Source organism: Tachypleus tridentatus, chromosome 6, assembly GCF_004210375.1.
Source record: "Tachypleus tridentatus isolate NWPU-2018 chromosome 6, ASM421037v1, whole genome shotgun sequence".
Lineage (NCBI taxonomy): Eukaryota > Metazoa > Arthropoda > Merostomata > Xiphosura > Limulidae > Tachypleus > Tachypleus tridentatus.
The window spans coordinates 109,570,017-109,591,877 of NC_134830.1; the positions used below are offsets into that span (position 1 = coordinate 109,570,017).

Consider the following 21,861-nt stretch of genomic DNA (forward strand, 5'->3'; position numbering starts at 1 on the left):
AAGTTATTTATAGTATCTTTTATAGTAACTATCAAAGATTAATAAGTTTTTTTTCATTTTCAAAAATTACTTTGTAGGATCGCCAATATGTTGTGTTGAAATATGATTTATTTTGACTGATGAATAAATATATGCATGAAATGAGAGACAAAAACAAGCTTCATGCATATTTTTATGTAATTTAATGGAAGAATTTTTTTAAATAATGGTGTTACAATGGCTTAAATGTATGATACACAGCTCTTGAAAGAGTTCTCACATTCTACATACCATTGATCCATTAAATACAAATCCATTATTTGTTGGGAGCTGCCAGAAAGCCATTATGTTTGAAAAGTCATCGTTAACATTATTCTGCTCACAAGTGTTTAAACTTTTTATTTGGATATACTTTCTTATGAGTGAACTGACTTTGTTAATGCTCAAAAGTTGATATTTGTTTAAAATTGAATAAAAAAGGAAAGTAGGTTTAACTAGAACTTACATAAATTATTATGTTATGAGCATTTTATAGATATTGCAGACAAAAGGGATGACAATCATAAATGATAGTTAAGGCTGCATTCAAGGAAGAACAAATGCATTAACATAAAAAGCAATTTTTAAGCCATAAAATTCTCAAGCAGTATGGAATTTTATGTAGCTTTCTCGTATGTTTGTTTGTTTTTTATAGTAAAGAATCTTGATTGACTTGTATTTTGTGTGTGTATGTGTAATACTTTCATTTTGCAAACTGTGGAAGACCAAAGTGAATTTGTTGATGTTAGTTATTTAGGTGATGCTTCTGTTAATAATTTTGCAGTTTCAAAATTGAAAATACAATTTCTTACTTTTTGCAAAAAGGTTATCATTTTCTCCTTTGTGTAAACTGATTTAGGCTGAAGTTGAAATGCTTCGAAGTCAGATCCAAGCCTTAGGAGAGGGAAAAGCTCTAAGTGAGTTTCAGAAGTCTATATAACTTTTCCTGTAAATTTTAAAACAGTATTATTATATACTTATTGCAGCTTTTTGCAGTTTCATCATGAATACTCTGCCTAAACAGTCTATCAAAGAAAAACAAGATATTTATTATAAAATAATATTATGTTTCTCTAAATACACAAATTTATGAGAAAGAAACAAAGAGACTTCAATAAGATAGTAGTAATAAAATGTTGAATATGTTTTGTCATGGTTAGTAGCCTATTTGGCCATCTAAGTTCAACTGTTATTAAAGTTTATTTTCTTGGATACTAATTAGTAACTAGTATCTAAATGTTAAAGAAAAAATCAGTAATTATTAATAATACTTTGGTGATCATATAGGCTACTAACCTTGACAATGACTGATATCTGATCATCACAACTTTACTGTAAGCACTTGTTAAAATTGTTTGTTTTTTCCAACAGTTACCTCAGAAGTTATTTTATTAAGACAGCAGTTATCAGACAGTTTAGAAACTAATAAATTGATAAAGCAAGAGAAAGAAAAGTTAGAGCAGAAAATTGCAACTGTGGTAAGCACCTGTTATGTATATAATGTAATCAAAGAAAAGTTTTCAAATTTTTTGATAATTAATTATAAAAATTAGTTTCTGATCAGGTTGGTTGAATACAAAAAATCTACAAAGGAACCCTTATGTCTGTATAAAATTCTAACAGTTGGTGACAAATTTAAGTATCAAACCTCTTCCTCTTTTGATTAACTGGAGAAAAAAAAGGTTCTGCCCATTTAATTGTTTTAAGTCAAAATGAAGATCATATAAATTTGAAGTGAAATTCAGAAAACTAACATGGTTTTTACAATTTTTTTTTTTTTGTCCAGAAAAAATCATGTAACATTGACATTTTTTGTTTGGATAACTTTATAGTCTAAATTAAATGCTGTACTGAAGCATGAACAACTGAGTATGGGTAACATTATTTTAAATGCTTTTATAGTTGTTGTTTTCAGTGATTCATAAGCATATTTAAGGAATTATGTAATAAATTTCCCCAGTGGCATGGCTGTATGTCTGTGATTTACAACTCTAGAATCAAAGTTTCGATACCCATGGTGGCCAGAGCACAGATATCCCATTGTGTAGTTTTGTGCTTAACTTCAATAATACAACCAAAACAGAAAAAAAAAATGAAATGTTTTTAGAGTGTAATGTGACATATAGACAATTAACTGCAATGTTTATTGGTAAAAATAAATTAGTTTTATGTATTAAACATGCCTAAAACTAGAAGTAGTAAGGAATAGATCATGACATTGGTTTTCTAATGCTATGATTAAATATTAATAAATTGCAAAAGTGGTAAACAACAACTTATCAATTACCACTTTTCCTAACAGTTTGATTATCTGATTCCCAACCTTATAATAAGCATATAATACACCATGACTTTTTACTAGCTCTTGCTGTGAGTACAAAATAGTTTTGCATCAGCTCATGGTGTTGCATTGTTATATACATTTTTTTTTGTATGATAAACTAAGATTGTTTTGTTCTTTGGCCTGACCCAACAAAGTGAAATTTTGTAATAGTTTTTGTACTTATGTTACTCATTTTTATACTCCTGTACTATGTTTATTTCCAATTGACCTTACTTACTTGCTTTATCAAGATAAGTTGTACAGAGATATAATTTTCTTTACTTTATTAGTCATTTCCTTGTTCCAGTGTTTTCTGTATGACATTTGTAAAATAAGTTTAATTCCTTTTAATTTGACAGTACTTGTGTCAAAATGTTTTTGTTTCTTTAAACTTAGTGTTGTTTTTTCTGTCATTCATTCTAAAGTGGAATTGTTTTCTTCAATTTTAAAACAGTTTGTGAAGTGTAAATTGGCTATGGAATTATTTGCTCCCATTCCCCTTGAGATTATATGAGTCTAGCATTCCTCCTTTTAGCTCACAAGAAATTTGACAGCCTTTTATCTCCATCTGATTTTGCTGTCTTCCTATGCCTCTACTGTGGAATTATCTAGGTCTGATATGTCTTTTTAAGACATAATTTCTCAGGTTCTGTTTTATTCATTTCCCTAATTTCTTTTAATCCTCTTCCTTCTTTGTTACATGATAGCCCCTCCTAACAGTATTTTGTATTCACACCTTTCCCAGATATTAGGATTATGTAAACCACTTTTGTCTTTCTGTTGGTTGAGGGTGCAAGCATGACTTGTCTCCTCCACAGGCTTCAGATCAGTTTGCTTTAGCATACCATCAGGATTAATTTTCATTTCTTGATTCTCTACAATTGGAATTTTTATTGCCCATGTGAGGGGCAAACCCTGATCATCCTATGTGTTTATCCCATGCCCAGTTTTCCTGCCTGCATCTTAACCTATCAGTATTCCTTCAGTACTTCTACTATTCACCTCCTTTCTGAGGTACTTCTCCACAATCCTGAGGTTTTTGTCAAGGAATAGCCTCTCCCTGATTGCCTTCACATTGGCTCATTTGTCTTCCCCCCCCCCCTTTACACATGTAGTTTCTCTGTTGTTTGTTTTTTAATGGAAAGGGATGCTGTATTTTCCCAAGTTTGTGTACCACCTGCTTATCTCTGGGACTTCCGTTTGGGGACCCTCTTTATACTACAGTCTATTTATATTATTTGTACTATTTATACTGACTCGCTTAGCTCTCTGTTGGCCCTGGAATTGCTTCACGTTAGTTCTCACCCTGTTCTAGCTGATATTCAAAACCAACTGGCCCATTTCTCTTTAACATCTACTTCTATCCAATTTTTCTGGATAGCAGTCTATGTTAGTATTCACAGGAACGAGCTTGCCGACACCACAGCTAAGTTTATTTGCTCTGGTACTGTTACTACTGCACTTGTCCCATACATGGACTACGGTTCTGTATTCAAGCCTGAGCTTTGCACCAGTTGACAGTCGACTTGGAGTGAGCAACGTGATAACAAGCTTTTCCAGATTAAATCCTTTATTGCCCTATGGACATCTTGCCTCCATAAGGATTAAAAGGAGAAAGCTGTTCTGGCTAGGCTACACATTGATCACAGTTTTGTAACTCTTTGCTTTTTTTTATTTGGTACTGATGCACCATTGTGTGGTCTCTGTGACACTCAGATAACAATAGCCCATATTTTACTGTCATGCTGTCATTATGATCGAGAGCAACAGCACCATTTTAAACATATTTTTTACAATAGGTTCAGCCTTGATGTATGACAGTGTCATTGGCAATGGTACTCTGTCCACCTGAATTGTGTTTTTAAATTTTTAAGGGCCATTGGTCTTTTAAACTCTATTTAAGATTTTAATTTTAAAATTGGACAATGTTTTATTTTAATTATTTTTACTTTTTTACCTTTTTACCAGTTGCTTGGCACAGACAGCCCAGTTGTTTTGTGCCAATGAACAACCAACCAACCAGAGAGATTTTGTCCCTTATAGCTCATATATTGGTGATATGGAAAAATAAACTGAATTGATAAGCCCAACATTACATACAGTATTACTCAGCTTATATTCCACTATTATGGAGAATTGGCAAAATACTTCAAAATTGCAAATGTTTAAGAAGTCAAATAGTGATAATTTCCACTTTTGTAACAAATTGCAAAAAAAAACAAAACTGAACACATCTTTACTATAATAAAAGAGGAACTTTTAACATGAAAATAAAAGTTTTTCTTTTTGGATAAAACAGGTATTATGTTTTTAAAAACCGTTGTTTTGCATTGTCATGTGAGGTTAATACAGTTGATCCACTTGATGATGCTAGATAAATCTAGCAAAATGTAGTGTTTTTGAAAACTAAAAAAAGGTTTTAAAACATATTACATGTTTTAGCCATTAACAAAACTTTATCTGAATACATTATTATGATGTTTTAGATTAAAGAATCCTCAGTAGCAGTTTTAGTAAACTTCCTTTTATTATGCTTTCAACTGAAAAGGTTCAGTAAGATATAGGAATAATGATGTTTGCTCATCTTGAGACATCTCCTTTCAGCAGGATAACTAGTTTAAAATAGCATATTTTAATCAAACTTTACAAGTATGCTTACTTTGTGGGTGAGGAAGAACCCTATTGGTTTTCACTTAAGTTCCTTGTTTCAAAAAATATAAATTTGGTATCTCTATGAAATAAAACATAACCACATAATATACCAAAACTAATGGTAGGAGGATCAGCTATTCTACTGATGGTTATTAAAATTCATATTTAAAAAATATTTTTGAAAACCATATTAAAAATGAATTTTCATGTTCAATAAAATATGGGGATCCTGTAATAATGTATTTGAATCTTTGATTCTTTACATATGTATATACTTAAATATGTATTTATTTATTTGCTACCTGATGTAGTTGAGTCAGAACGTCTTGTCTTATACCTGAACATGAATTTTGAAATTTAAATTTAAAAACAAATTTGTACTCATTTGTGACTTAGCTAATAAACATTCTGCATACATACATGTAATATTAAGTATAGATGCAGCTGTGAATTAATAATGTTTTGTACATGTGGAAAGTTTTGGAAAAGTCTACAACTTTTATGGCTTAGTACAACCTGCACCCTATATTAAAATATTTGTTCCCCTCAGACCATCAAATTATTTGCCTACATTGAAACAAACTAGCTGTAAAGAGTTAACAAGTAGGTAATGTTGTGGCAGAAGTAGGCAAAATTTTTCCTCATCAAACAATCACTACAATTTCAAAAATAAGAAATACAAATAAATTTTAGGTGGAGGGCAATATAAAATCTAAGTCAACAAGTGGTTTTGGTTTTAAGTGCTAAAAACAGATTCTTGTATAGAAATACTTTCATAAAGTCCTTTAAAAAGAAAGGACAAGAGGATAAGAAAAGCTAAATAAGTAATCAATATATTAAGGAGAAAAAATAAATAAAATTGTTAGTCTTGTAAGGGTCTATGTAAGTGAAACAACAGTTTAATTTGGAATTTTAATTTCTGATAACTAAACTTTCATTATTTTTCTGTGATCAAAAATATTTGTTGTTTTGTACAATGGAAGCCAAAAAAGAAATGCATGTATTGGTTTTATCAACATATATTGCAAACTGCAAGCTAAGTGGCTGTTGTTTGTATCCGTTTTTATATTCTATTCCACTCTATATCAGGTGGATACATCTGCCAGTGTAATTCTTACCATAGAGAGTAGATGATATTTATTATGTACATGACGTTGTTTTGAGTACATCCACTGAGTGAGATTTGATATGTACTACATACTCACACAGGGGAGGTATGTGCATATGAAGTTTATTTTGTGAGATGCTATGTATTATTTCATCCAAACCTTTACATTAATTTGATATTAATAATGTTTTTAAGTTCCTGTTATATTTTTTATGTAAACTTTCACTTATAAAGGAAAACAAAAGGATAAAAATCAGTCATGATTTGTCATTTGTTATGAGATTGTTTTAATCTACCTGAACTGCTTTCCTCCTTTTGTTCAAGGCATGTAAAGGTTATCCACATATCTATTATGAACAAGTGGAGTTTTTTATATGGGAAAGGAATGCTCTTTCTAAGAAATACATAAAAATACTAATGAATTGTATAACAATAGCTACTCTCAAGATACCAAGAAACCTACTTCAAGTAAAAATGTATGTTGGGACGGGTGGTATGGGTATTAAGACTTTTACTAATAAAGCAGAGAACAGCGTTTCAACCTTTTTAGGTTGAAATATTGTTCTTTGCTTTATTAGTAAAAATGTTAACAGCTACAGCTACTTTTCATTTTAAAATTTTATACTGAAACTGTCAACAGCCTCGAAACAGACACATGTTACAAGGTAATTAGATGTTGACAATCTTGTAATATTTTTTACGTTGTGTATGTAGAAACATTGATCATTTGAGTGTTTTAATTATTCAGTGACCATCATTTTATAATAACTGAAGTTTTGTAAGAACTTGCTTTGAAACATTTTCAGTGTGTTTTTAGTATGGCAAAGTGGTTAACACGTCAGACTATAAATCCAGAGGTTCATGGTATGCTATAGAAATACACACTTTTAGATCATGTATGAGTGGTATGATTTACAGTGAAATCCCACTAATCAATTAGTAAGAGGTAGTGATGGGTATTATAAACTAACTACTTGCTCTCTAATCTGTTGGATCAAATTTAGGACAAATAGTTCTTGTGTATTTATGTTAATTTATGAAATAACCTGCTAGTATCCAGTATGTTCATTCAAATTTAGGACAAATAGTTCTTGTGTATTTATGTTCATTTATGAAATAACCTGCTAGTATCCAGTATGTTCATTCAAATTTAGGACAAATACGAGGGCTGTTAAAAAAATATACAGACTGTTTGAATTGCGCGGCTCCAGTTGGTTCCAGGGGAATCTGCTTGGTGTCGCTAGGTTCGCACAGATCAGCTGATTACGACGCCATTTCCCAATTGCAGATATCTTCATTTGTGTATTAGCTACGCAGTTTCAAGTGAAGTGCGATTTTTTTTGTTCGGTGGATTTCAGAATGAATGACCAGAAGGAGCAACGACTTGTGAAATTTTGTGTTAAACTTGGAAAATCTGAAACTGAAACTCTTGCTATGCTTAACATGGCTTACGATGATGTTGCTATGAAGCGTACGGCACGTTTCAAGTGGCATGAACGTTTTAAGGATGGTCAACAGTCCATTGAAGATGATGAGCGTTCTGGACGTCCTTCCACGTCAACTGACGACCTACACGTCAACAAAATCAACACCCTGGTGCAAGCAAATCGACGTCTGACTGTCAGGGAGCTTGGTGAAGAGTGTGGGATATCAGTTGGATCTTGTTACGAGATTTTGACAAAAAAATTGAAGATGCATCACGTTGCTGCGAAATTCAGCCCTCAGAACTCGTGAGTTTTTGGCCAAACACTCGATCACTGTTCTTCCCCACCCCCCACCCTACTCACCTGACCTTGCTCCTTGCTATTTTTTCTTGTTCCTCAAACTCAAAAGACACTTGAAAGGAAGAAGATTTGAGATGATTCCCAAGATTAAGGCAATTGCGACGAAGGAGCTGGAGGACATTACAAAAGAAGCATACCAGGACTGTTTCAACAAGTGGAAACACCGTTGGGATAAGTGTGTGCGTTGGGGAGGAGAGTACTTTGAAGGGGTTCCAGACCTGTAACTTCTAAATATAGTACATTTTGTTTTATGACGTCAGTCCGCGTATTTTTTTTAACAGACCTCGTAGTTCTTGTGTATTTATGTTAATTTATGAAATAACCTGCTAGTGTTCAGTATGTTCATTCAAAGTATGAAAGGCCTCTGGTTTTATATGCTGAAGTGTGGATAAAACTGTTATTACAAATACTTATTAGCATGGAAATAATATGCTAACTTTATTTTATTGTAACAAAGTTTTTTCTGCATTTCATATAATAATGTGAAAAAGTTATAATAAGCATAAACAAAAAATCAAAACTAAAAGTATATTTCACAAGAAAAATTACAAAAAGCTCATTTAGAACCAGCTGGAAAACTTGTTTCCCAATTTTTTTATTCATATATTAAATTTATGTTTATTGTTTTTCACTAATTTACTGATACAGCTAATAAAGATCAGACATAATTAAATATTGTAAAATTGGTTGTTGTTGTAGTAATGATCAAAGACAAATACATTCAGTTAAAACTACATCATCCCATCAATATGGAAAACTAATATTTTAGGAGGTTTTGAAGAGAATTTGTACAATTGTTGAAACAGATAATAGTAATCTTTTTATATAAAGTAATTTTAAAGGATATTTACCAGATTAACAACTACATTTCTTTTCAGTCTGAAAATCTAGCTTCTGCGAAAGCAAAACTGGATGAAGCAACGAGTTTGAAGACAGATTTTGAGACACAGATTAAAAGACTTAAGGTAAGCTTTATTTCAGAAAATTTGAAATTTTTTTATTTAAATCTTGAAATATTGTGCTGAAGAAACCTCTTACAAAAGACTAGATATCATAAGTATGTATAATTTCATATAATAACATACTTTTATTATAATTTTTCATGTTAAATGAGTGCACTGAGTTACTGTTTAGTTGAATTCAGGTAGTGAGCTCAGATAAAATTTGTTTTTGTAGCAGCCAGATTTTTTTAGCTTGTGAAGAGGATTAAGGTTTATCTATATACAAGATGATAATAAAAATAAAAAAAATAGGGAATTTTGCATGTAGATATAATAGGCAGGTGTGCAGTATGCCTTCTAGACCTGTTATTGCAGAAGTAATTAGGCTAAATTGTTTGTTTGTTTTTGAATTTCATGCAAAGCTACTCGAGGACTATCTGCGCTAGCCGTTCCTAATTTAGCAGTGTAAGATTAGAGAGAAGGCAGCTAGTTATGACCACCCATCACCAACTCTTGGGCTGCTCTTTTAACAACTAATAGTGGGATTGACTGTCACATTATAATGCCCCCACGGCTGAAAGGGCGAGCATGTTTGGTGCAACCGGAATTCGAACCCGAGACCCTCAGATTACGAGTCAAATGCCTTAACCCACCTGGCCATGCCAGGTCTTATTAGGCTAAATACCACATTCAGTATAATAACCTGAAGGATTTAATGCATACAATTTTATACTGATGTAGGTTATACAAGAACTAAAAGGATTAACAACTGATGTTTCTTTATTAATTATGTATGATTACTTTGTTTTGTTTGCAACATCTGTATCAAATGTAGAAAATTAATAATAGTCTGTAATACTAAAGGCATGCCAGGAAGGAAATTTTCAGGTTAATTAACTAACAATTACTTTAGGACAGCATGTGCTTATGCACACACACATACCTTAAAATTAAAAGTTTATTTTTTCTTGAAATACTTTTGGTCTAAGTATATAACTCTTACAACCTGCAACATATGTAGGTTTCAGAACTCCTCTGGGAATATGTTTTTTGCCTGGGAAGATAGAAGGCAAGCTTACTAATACATTAACTCTTTAAACCCATAATGTTTTGCACGTTCTACCAGATTTATAGTGATGATGTTCTGAAATTTCCAGTCTGTTCATAGAAAGTATGTACTAACATAGTTTGGATTAGCTTTCAGCCAAAGAGACATAAGTGCTGTCAGATGTTGTTAGTGTTCAATGGGTAAAATGGAATTTTTAGCCAGATACTAGCAGCATCTATTTGGGTTTAAGGAGTTCAGAGTGTAGTTCTGCAACTTTAAGGAACCATTGGTAATGTAGTATGTTATTCAGTATTAAAGATTTATTTTATATACTTCTTTATTAATTTAAATTTGAAAATTTTAGTTCCTGCCTGTCATCACTACTAGTTTAAAAATATATATATATTCCTTCATACACTTAAAATAAAAAATACTTTTTGAGAGTACTGACCTGTTTGGTAAACATTTCAGTGTTGACTGCAAATCTTATGTTGTAGTTTATAGTATCTTTCATTCACAATGCTCAAAATAATGACAATATTCAGCTGAGAATGAAACTGCTCAATGTGTGACAATGCAGTTGATACTGTTACGAAACTATGGGCCTTAATGAATCAGAACTCTCTTTTTCCTATTCAATGTTTTATATTATTTTTTTCTACTTGCAAACAATTCATAAAAATAATGAACATGGTTTATATAGCCATTTTAAAAGTTAAAGATCTGGCAATATGTAACCAAGAACGAGAAAATTACAACTGGCAGCTGTTAATAAACTACATTACAATACTGATATTTTCACATTCAGTTTCAGGCTAGAATATAAGTATATTAATTTTTGGAAAATTCATAAACCCTTATACATTTTTGGATTTGGGAACTGATAAAAACAATATAAAATCTGTGTATGTCTTTATTTCTCTAATACTTAAGACTGCTTGAATATTATGAATTGAAAAGATAAGTAATGTTGGAAAAAATTGATGTTCAATGATGATTTGCTACAGCTTTTGTGTGGAATAAAGTATCACAACATGTCCTGTTGTATATGAAACTCACTTTCTAGACAAGCAGTCATATATTTTTTTTCATCTTAAGCTTCTTAATTTTTACAAAACCATAAATTACTTCACACTCTATTCTCTTCCTTCTACAGTGAACAGTTTATGACATACTTAATCAGATGGTATTTATTTTTATAACCTAGTGTCATTAGTGGTTGTCCAGACCACATACTCTGACATCATAAAAGAGCATAAACCCTGTATTAATAAAACCTCAAAAACAGAGGTGGTAGTTTCTCAGGAAATACAAACTTATGCTTTGGAATAGGCAGAAAAATTGTTTGAAAAAAGCAATGAGAGGACAGTTTACCGGTGAGATTCCCCAAAGTTACATAGAAATCCAAGTTTGAAAATTTTTTGTTTTATAACTTATTCTAAATACCAGTTATAGAATATTTTTCATTTAAAAGTTGTTGATATAGAGCTAGAATTATTAATTTTACTTAAATTTTGAAATTTGGTATGAAGTTAAAATTGGCACTAAAATAGTGCTTTGTAGTCTTGAAACAGTAAAAGGGCAATATTCCAACGTATAATATAGGTTTACTGATTTTCAAATGACATGTTTATATGCAGCATAATTATCACATTCTATATACATATCTTTGTTATAACTACTTCTTTGAATGTCATAAATGAATATAGCTTCTGTTTTGTTTTTACTTGGTCCAGTTTTATAGGTTATAAATAGTAAGCTTACACTTTCATAGTTTTTAATGTGATTCAGTCTATACAGCTGATTAACCCTTTTACTGAACATGACACAAGTTTTTAGTGTCTTGCATTCAAAATCTTATTAAACTATTTTTTGTTTATGTTAATAATTCATATTTTAATGGTGTATAAGTTTTAAGTTCTTAATCTTATAAAGCAATATTAAAAACCAAATACTGAATTCCCATAGTGTGACACATGACACATTTTCTCTAGGTATCTTCTCATCTTTATTTCATCTTCCACCCCTCCAGAAACTATGGAATTCATTGTAAAGTACTCATAAAATTCTCATTGCATATACAAACTGTAATTTTTTATAGCCTTTAATTTTGTTTGGTTTCAGGGCTGTTAGATAGAAAAATTGGACCCTCCTCTCACATCCTCTCTTTCAGGATATGTTCATACTTCTTTCTTAAGTTTAATTATATATTATGTATAATCAATAGGAAGTCAGTGTTTTCATCTACCAAATATTGTATTGCATAACATTATGTCCTGAACAGATAATAGTCAGTTTCGCTAAGAGTACAAGTAATGTTCCACTGAGAAACTTAACAACAGCTTGGATGAATTTGTAATGATTCTTGTCACATACTTAGAAAACCAGAATATTTTATTGCTAGAAGAAATTGTGTGCTTCCACCATGTTATTAGTCTGTGTTCTTTGGTGCATTATTTAATTAAATAAAAATTATTTAACACTTTCTGGATGAGCCATGGGTCAAAGCCCATGTCATCATGTTTGTTAATGTTGACTTGCATTCAAAATTTTGAGCTACTATTTTATGAATTTATCTTAGTAAGTTTGGAATCAAATTGTAGATTATAATTCAAACTTTAATATAATAAATTATTTGATTTCTTAATTTTAAAAGTAAATATTATAAGAACAAATCTAAATACAGATTTTAGTGAGTTATGTGGTATGTTGGATGCAGCACTCTTTAAAATTAGGTGTTTGTGATGTCTGTAGTTTAGTACAAATTAGGAACTCAACTTACTAATATTAATAAGCTAGAATAGAAAATAAGAACATTATATCTTTTTATTTTACTGAGATATGGTTTATGTACTGATTCAAACACAGTGGCCCCATTCAACTCTTTCCCTTTTGGGAAATGGTCCATTATATACACTTCTATATATGACATGTAAATAACCAATCAACACCTTAGAATGTCCTCCTAGTGGTATATTCAGCCATTTTATGCTGTGAAAAGGATACCACATTCTTTCAAACCAAGATTTCAAGAAATTAGGTTGTCTTTAATCTGCTTGAACCTATAAAACCTAAAAAAAATGTTTGGTATCCTCCACATGTGAAATTTTAAAAGACTTAGCAACTTGTGTCCAGCAGCAACCAAGTTTAAAGTTCATAGTGAGAAGAGATAATTGTTTGCTTTACTTCTTGAGTTGTTTTATATTTTAAGCAAAATAAGTTTAATATCTTATTTCTAAATGGGAATAATTTATGTACATATATAATGTATAATAAATGAAAAGTAACTGTTATTACAAAATACTAGTTCACTAAAACAGCCAAGACGTAATTCTAAAGGTCAGTTTCGTGTAACTAGATTTGTAACATGAGTGCACATGCACCACATTAATGCAAGTTATGTAATGTTAGCTAAGAATAACTGGAAAATCAATATAATGATAAATAAATATAAATATTTTGCATTTTGAGACATTTGTCTTATAGTGTTATAATGTGTAGTCATTCTAACACAAAAAAAGTATAACATATATTTATTTCCTTTTTTTTATGATGGTTATTCTGTTGGTCAAATGACAGACCCCACATAGTTAGAGTATAGAAGATAACATAAAATATAAAGTCTTACTGAAAACAAACATTTGAAATGTAGTTAGAAGGTTATAGAGATTACACAAATAATATTTGAAATTTTTTGAACAATGAATAATTTTTTTTAATCATAAATAAAATCAATTTGCACTCAGACTAGTAATGAAACAGACTTGATATTTTCACAAAGAAGTATTCAAGAAAAATATTTCATGAACATTTTTTTTCTGTGCAAAATACTTGGAATCTTCACTAAAAGTATTTTGTGAAGATGCACATACTGTATTAGAAGTTATAATGCAGATACTTAATGTGTGCACGTGTGTCGACGAACTGCACATACCCCAAGTGATCTAAAACTTACAATAGCATGAATAGTAAGTAGATATATACTGTTACAAGTTTAACGATACTTAAGGTAATTGAATTGAATACAGTATTACACTACAATTGAAGTCATTTTAGAAAGAAAAAAGGGTAACTGAGGTTTTTCTTTTTTGGTGGCTATAAGGTTGGTAAAACTGAGCAACCTCATACAGAGTTAAAGTAGAAAAAATAATAGATAAAATATAAAGTTTTACTGAAAACAAACATTTGAAATGTACTTAGAAGGTTTTGGAGATTACACAAATGAAATTTGAGATGAATAAAAATATTTTTAATATCAACATAAAATTTCTTTGCACTATTTTGAACTACTGAAAACTTTGAGCTATTTAAAACAATACTTTATAATCAAGGACATGTCTTTTTTTAGTTTATTAAAAACATATCACTAAAAATAGTTTTTTTAATGTGAAAGATTTGTGATGTTTACTGAAATATTGCTAGATTTTATGAAGGAATACACAATGTATCAAAAGTTAGTATTCTCAAATATTTAAAGATACTATACAAGTACAAAAAAATCAAGTGGCTAATCAAGTTGACTGAACCCTTGTGGACAGAGTTAAAGCAATTAAAGCAAAACTAAGGAAATTTAAGAGTAGTAATTGGTACAGGAGCATTTATTTGAAAGTTGGTTACGGTACATTCTCCAAAAGAAGTGCAAACAATTTTTGATAAAAATATTCATCAATCAATCAGTTAGTAATTACTATTAAGTAACATTGTTTATATCTATATAAAAATGGAAAGTAACCATTCTAGTGGTTTATCATTTATCGTGTTCTTATTAACAAAGTAGGTCTTACCTAAACATTTTTGTTTTCTTTATATGGGTAGCATTTTTTATAATTAATAAATAGTGTTAGCAGTATATGAAAGTAACCATATAGTGGTTTATCATTTATCGTGTTCTTATTAACAAAGTAGGTCTTACCTAAACATTTTTGTTTTCTTTATATGGCTAGCATTTTTTATAATTAATAAATAGTGTTAGCAGTATATGAAATATATACATCTTACAACATAAATAATATATATTTTGAATTAACTCATAAGAAATTGATAATTATTGGCATGCTTAGTATAAAATGTTTTAGAATAAAGAGTCAGAATTATGTAATTACTATTATTTAAATTCAGTAAGGTTGACAAATGTTTATTTTAATTTTTTCATGTTTTTTCTAGGTAGTATTGTTTAAGCACAGAAGTATAAGATGCAGAAAAACATTTAGCTTGTATGGAACCACAAGTTATTGTCTTATTAGGTACTTTTAGTTATTCATGGTGGTGTGGGTGGGAGGTATGTGGTGTAAAATAGTTTTTAGCAATAAAATGTTTAGTCATTAGGAATATGGAATTTAGTAGCACAACAATCCATAATAAAAAATAATGTTTTAGAATATTTTTAAGAATTATTTTACATTCTGACTATAACTGATACTTGAAATTGTCTATATTTTGTGAAACTCCATAATTACAGAATTGGGGGTTAAAAAAACAAGGACAATTGTACATTACACACACACTTCATTTATTAATGACCAAAGTTTTGCCATTAAAGGCATCATGGGGTACCTGATGATGCCTTTACTGGTGAAACCATAGTTGTTAGTAAATGAGGTATTTGTGAAACATACAGTTGTCCTTGATTTTTTCCTCAGTTCTGTTATATTTTAAATATTCAAACCAGAAGTTATATGAAATCGTTAAGTACATTAAATCTTCAGTAGTTTAGTTACACAGAAATTGACTTAAACAATAGACCTAAATTTCAAAGAGGAAAAACTAGATATTTCAGAATTTTACAACTGAGATCTAGATATCTATTATCAAAATTATATGAAAAATGAAAAATATTTAAGTGTTTTATTTGTAAGCTGTGTAAGAAGTGTGAAGCCAACTCTCAAGAAATTTTGATTACTGAGTATAGGCTGATTAAGAATTTTGAGTTCCTGTTTATGTTTTGGATTGTTTAATAACAAAAAATGTGTGTTTGGAATTTACAATTTTATAGTTTTAAAAAGCACTACTACATACTGTCACCTAGAACAAAAGAATTACCAGTAAAAAGTAGTAGTTTTTTGCACCAATTTTTGTATGTGGAAAGAAGAAGCTAGGGCTTATAATTGCAAAAAACTGTTTAAAATAGTTCAATATGATGTACTGTGTTTTATATTTTCCTAGAAACATTGTGCAAATATGGAAGCTGAAATGCAGCAAAGGTAAGTGATGAAGGCATATTTTGTTGTTGTTTTGTACAGTATAAATATATGTAAAAGGAATTTTGTGAAACATACTGAAGGTTTTAAAGTTTGTTTTTCAGCTAGTACAACTATATATAAATTACACTTGTATAATTTTAAATTACTTGTGAAGTAGTAAGAAGGAACTTTTACCCTTTTCTGATATTATAAATATCAAAACAGTAATGTAACGTTTGTGAAAGTTTAAAGTATATTGTATTTTGAAATTGAATTACACATGTATAACTCTTGCTAGTTAAATTGTAATACTATGACTGACAGTTATTCTAAAATTTAGTGCTTGATTTCCTGAATTAAAACAAGAGTTGAGGTTATTTTATGTTACAAAAATATTATTTTTATTAAGTTAACAAAATAACCCAGGAATTAACTTTAATGACCATAAATTACTTTATTTTGATTAAATTATAAATACTACTGTACATATACTTGAAGAACAGTGTGTAAATACTTACTCCATGATGTATATTGATAATAGAAAAACACAATGTTATCATTCCTTAAAGTAATATTTTTCAAAATTATACTAATTAGATTAACCCCTTTATTGTGGCAGCAATGTTTGTTATCTATGCCAGTTTGTGGGTGGAAATTTTGTCATAATGGTGCAATTTTTGTTGTATAGTTTCAAAACCACTGAACAAAATATTTCTGATACCATAATGAAATCCTTTCCTTTCTTTAGAAGCACTCAAAAATCACTGTGGAATATTGTTTAGGTCTACTACTCTCATTTATGAGATTTATCTCGGTACACCAATATTCAAAATTTATTCACAATGTACCTTGGATCTTCTTCGACATTTCTTGCCTTAATTTGTTTGTGGGGTGGTTGGAAGGACAGCTCCCTATATTAGTGAAAACATAGTAGATTTCTTTTATTGGCTAAAAAGTGATAAATGACTAACAAAGTAAAATGTTTGAGATGAGGAAAAGCATTTATAAACTCAACATGAAAAGTACTTTGTACATAAATGTTTCAAAACAAACACTCCATATATTCATGGACAAATCTTTATTTTTGTTTATGAAAAATACTTGACTAAAATATATTATTTCTTTTATGTGAAAGACTTGTAATTTTAACTGAAAGACTGCTAAATTTTGTAACAATATACATATAACATTGAAAACTAGAATTATTAAATTTATAAAAACTTTAAATGAGTACAATGAGTTCATGGATGGTCGAGTTGACTGAGCCTGTTTTGTGAGAGTTAACATGTGGTTACGTCTTTATATTAATCAAGTACTACTATAGTAATCCTCATGTGATGATTTACTTGTTATACTTACCAGTTAAACATATGGCTTATTATAAGGTTCTCTCACCAAAATTCTACACTGAAGAGTTCATTAACTTTGATTAAGCTGCTTTGCAATATATGTTTTTAGCCTGTTTCGTGTTTTTCAGATAAGTTTCTTACGCTTGCATATTTATAGCACAGTTATGGTTGCAATTTAAAAATTGGGAAATAAGCTACATATTCAAAAATGAAGGGTACAAATTGAAGATAATTCATTGCCAAAGAAATTAGTTATATATATAACCTTTACAAAAAGAATATTTCAAGTATGTCAAACAAAACAAAGTATTTTTCATCTGTTTTCATTACATTTAAGTGTAGAGTTCAGATTTTTATACAATTATTTATTTCATGCTACTACCTGGATATTGATACAGAAGGTAAATACTTTTTTTACATACACTTTTTAGTGTATAGTAGGTTTTTAGATGGGGACTTCAACTAATATCAGTTTAGTAAATAAATACATCTGCATATACAATCAGTGAAAGCTCACATTTTGGTGTACAATCAACAAATAAAGCAAAAATATATATAAAATTGTATGGACATAAATTTATGGTGTATCTTCATTAAAAAAAAAATGTTTACAGGAACACTGATGGCAAAACTGAATATAAAATTAATAATCTGAACATTTTTAATTCTATAATTTATTTTTGATAAAGTGTTGTTAACTTTTGGAGGTAATCTTAAAATTTATTTTGATGAACAGTAATATAGTACTAAGCTATCCCAGTAACAGTTTATTACAAAAATATTAATGTTGGATGTTGTACTTCTGTGATGTAATTTCAGTAGTATTAAGGAACTAGTTTGTTGGAAAATATAGCACTACATTACAAATTACTTGTGTTTGTTGTATAAGTGTTACCTGTATGTTCTTAAAATGCAACTTTACTGAAGTTACATCAACAGGAAAATATGCTAGAAAGTGTAAATTTAGGAGTTAAATGCACATAGAATTTTCTGAAAATTTACAATATTAACAGGCCAGGAGCAGAGGATGTGTTGGTTTTAAGACAAGAGTTGGTAACAGTTCAGAGGATGATGGACCAGTTAGCTCTTGAGAAAGAGTCTGAAAAAGAAGTTCTTCAGATTCAGTACAACAGCCTAGAAAAGAAACATGTGCAGTATGTAACTTTCAATACGTTGTATGTTTAATTATAAAGTAGTGAATGTTTGTTAGTTGATTAATTTCCTTCATTTTATATGTAAATGAATGCTTCTTTAAAAAAATTTATGTTTTGCTTACAACAGTTATTACTAATAATATTTACAGTCAGAAATTTTAATTGTTTTAGATAAAATACTCTAAAATAAATTCTGATATAATATCTTACCTTCTCTCACAAAATAGGTTTCTTGATTATATCAGTGCACATTTTAATAGCCTTCCACTGCCTGCTTCTTCCCCTCTATGTAGATTCCTGCACATGGTGAGGGGATATCCCAGGGAAGGTTCTGTTCTTTCAATTTACCTCCTCTGAGATCTAAACATCCACCCATGTGTATGTTTGCCATGCGTGGTGACCCGTAAAGGGTAGGAGAGGATCCTGGTGGTTGAGGGGCCCAACCCTAACACACCACTTTAGCCTTGAATTCCTGTAGACGGGTGGCTTTGGGGTAGCTCTTTTTGGGTCAATTGGCTGGTTCAATTGGGCTAAAGTCATCCAAGTTACCAGTGTTGGATATTCTCAACAGGTGTTGTGGACATTGTATCTGATGCTGGTGTTTGGGTATAGTGCTCACGAAACCCTGGCATTGCTGCAGTGTCCTTGTTTGACATTGTAGTGCATCCCCTCATAGGGGTTCATGGTGGGTGGGGTCAGTGGGCATTGAAATTTCCCTTTTTTTTTTATTATGGATCCTCCAAATAAAAACGTAAAGAAAATAGTGAAAAAACAGTTCATAGGTAAATGACCATGTCTTGAAGATTATGAGCACAATCTTCACCATCCTTAACAGCTGTACCTCAGTTTCTTATATAACATTCCCTTTCAGACAAACCTTTAGGGCAAATGTTTCCCTTTTTCATTCAGAAGGGACTAGAGGGACTTGCTGGCTCTTCAAAGTCAGTCAAAAAAGCTTTGCTCTGGTGACATATTGGTGGAAACATCTACATTAAAACACAGTGAGGTCCTCTTACATTCAAAGGTGATTGAGGATATACCCATTGAGGTTACTCTCCATGCTACTTTGAATTCATCATGAGGAGTTATTGTTGAGAGGGATTTGAAGAACATACCCAAGTCAAAGATTCTTGCTGGTTTCTCCACCCAAGGAGTTTCTGTGGTGAAGCATATCTCCGCTCGCAAAGATGGAACTAGGATGCTACAGTGGGAGTGCAGATGGATCTCTCTGTGCCTCCATAAAAATCATTTTGAAACCATGTGAAAAGTCTTTTGATGTCCATGGTTGAAAAAGTTGATGAATCAACATCAACACCCATCTGTGTCCCTTATATTCATTCCAGCAAACCCCAAGATCCACTTCCTTTGGTTCTGGGTGCAGGCATTTCCTCACATACACCTTCTTTTCCCATCCCAAGATGCAAAACGATCATTCATTCATGTCCTCAGTCGTTGGAATCCTCTTCCAACAACAACAATGACCTGCCCAATTGACCCAGGGCAAGATCCATGGAGGTCTACAGACTTTCCTCAAATAAAGACAATAAAGAAAAAAGACATGGTTGTAAACAGAAAGACTCTCCACCCAATTTGCCTACACATAAATAAAAATGTCCACCTTGATACAATGGAACTGTTGAGGTTTACATTATAATCTGGATGATATCAAAGCACTGATTGCTTCCTACCATCCTGTATGTTTTTCCTTACAGGAAACATTTCTGAAACCTGCCAATACAGTCACCTTTTGGCAGTTTTCTTTGTATGGAAATGACAGACTGTGTGATGGGCGAGTGGTATTGTTGGTTGATCAGCATATGCCGACCCTGTCTTTGCCACTCGACACACTCTTGGGGGTCATAACCATCTATGTCTCCTTGGGTTATACCATCACTGTTTGTTCTTTCTATTTGTTATTGAGAGATCTATGATCAATCAGCCCTTGATGCTCTCATTGAACATTTGCTGTCCATCTTTTTAATCCTGGTGGGCTTTAATAGACATATCACCTCTGGGGAAGTGCTGATATTGATGGGAGGGGTCACTTTGTAAAGCATGTGCTCTCTGATTACAACCTTTCTCTTTACAATACTGGTTCTTGTACTTGTTTTCATGCACCTAGTCTGTCTTTTACTGCTGTTGATCTCTCAGTTTGCTCCCCTTCACTATTCTCCCACTTTTCATTCAAGGGTTGACAATAACCCACGAGGCAGTGATCATTTTCCTATAATTTTGAGAGAGACTGGCTGTGGTCGATGCCACCTGACCCATGTGCCCCGGTAGAAGTTGGATCAAGCAAACTGACCCTTTTTCACTGCTCTCTCAGAACTTCATCCTGCCATCGTTCGTGAGCCATCAGTAAACGACTGCATGACAGCAGTAACTGATTGTATTATACAGGCAGCTGCTCAATGTATTCCTAAAACCTCAACACATTTTCCACGATATCTTCGTCCATGATGGAATCCTGCTTGTTATGTGGCATGGAAGAATAAAAAATAGACCTGGGATACTTTTCATAGGTATCCCACACTCTTGAACTGCATCGCTTTCCACTAGGCCCATGCACATGCTTTGTGGGTAAGACGTCAAAACCAGAAGACTCTTGGATTAAGTTCGCAACCAGTTCTTCTGTCACCAATTCCAAAGTCATATGAGACAAAATTCAAAAGCTCAGTGGGCAATATAATTCTGTCCTCCTCTTGATCTTTCTCTCATGACCAGGAAGTAGGTGACACCTAGAACATTGGTGATGCTCTAGGTGAAAGCTTTTACCAGGTATCTAGCACTTTTGCTTCATCCTCCACCTTCTTAATCATCAAGACTCTGGCAGAGTGATCATCTCTTTCTTTTTAAGCAGATTGTCTCTTTGACTATAATTGTCCCATTACATTCGTGGAACTCAAACTGGCCCTTCATCAGTCTGACAGTACTTCGGATTGGACCTGATGATGTACACTACAAAATGCTGTGTCATTTATCTTCTGCTTCTCTTTTTATTCTTCTGATTGTTTTTAAATCAGATCTGGCAGGAGAATGTTTTCCCTGATGCCTGGCACCAGGCTATTGTCCTACCTTTCTCTAAGCCTGGAAAGGATCCCAAGATCCCTTCAAACTACCATCCAGTTGCTCTAACGAGCTGTATCCTTAAGACCTCAGAGAGGATGGTTGATGCTCATTTTGTTTGGTTCCTTAAATCAAACAACCTCCTCTCGCCCACCCAGTGTGGGTTCTGATGACAACGCTCCACCATGGATCACTTTATTCGACTTGAAATGTCAATCAGAGAAGCCTATCTTTAACAA

At 31.5% G+C, this 21,861-nt stretch overlaps 1 protein-coding gene across 8 annotated transcripts in view; it reads left to right on the forward strand.

Moving 5' to 3' along the window:
- LOC143253288 (uncharacterized) overlaps positions 1 to 21,861 on the forward strand; it is a 142,587-nt gene that overhangs the window by 23,669 nt on the left and 97,057 nt on the right. For 6 of the 8 annotated variants that reach the window (XR_013029490.1, XM_076506906.1, XM_076506903.1 and 3 more), the window contains 5 exons: positions 878 to 935; positions 1,390 to 1,496; positions 8,764 to 8,850; positions 16,037 to 16,074; positions 18,416 to 18,556. Coding sequence is in view for 7 of the 8 variants with exons in the window: in XM_076506906.1 (XP_076363021.1) it covers positions 878 to 935; positions 1,390 to 1,496; positions 8,764 to 8,850; positions 16,037 to 16,074; positions 18,416 to 18,556 (431 nt within the window). In the remaining variant the exon portion in view is untranslated. The remainder of the gene's footprint in view (positions 1 to 877; positions 936 to 1,389; positions 1,497 to 8,763; positions 8,851 to 16,036; positions 16,075 to 18,415; positions 18,557 to 21,861) is intronic. The other 2 variants (XM_076506908.1, XM_076506905.1) reach the window with 1 other exon arrangement.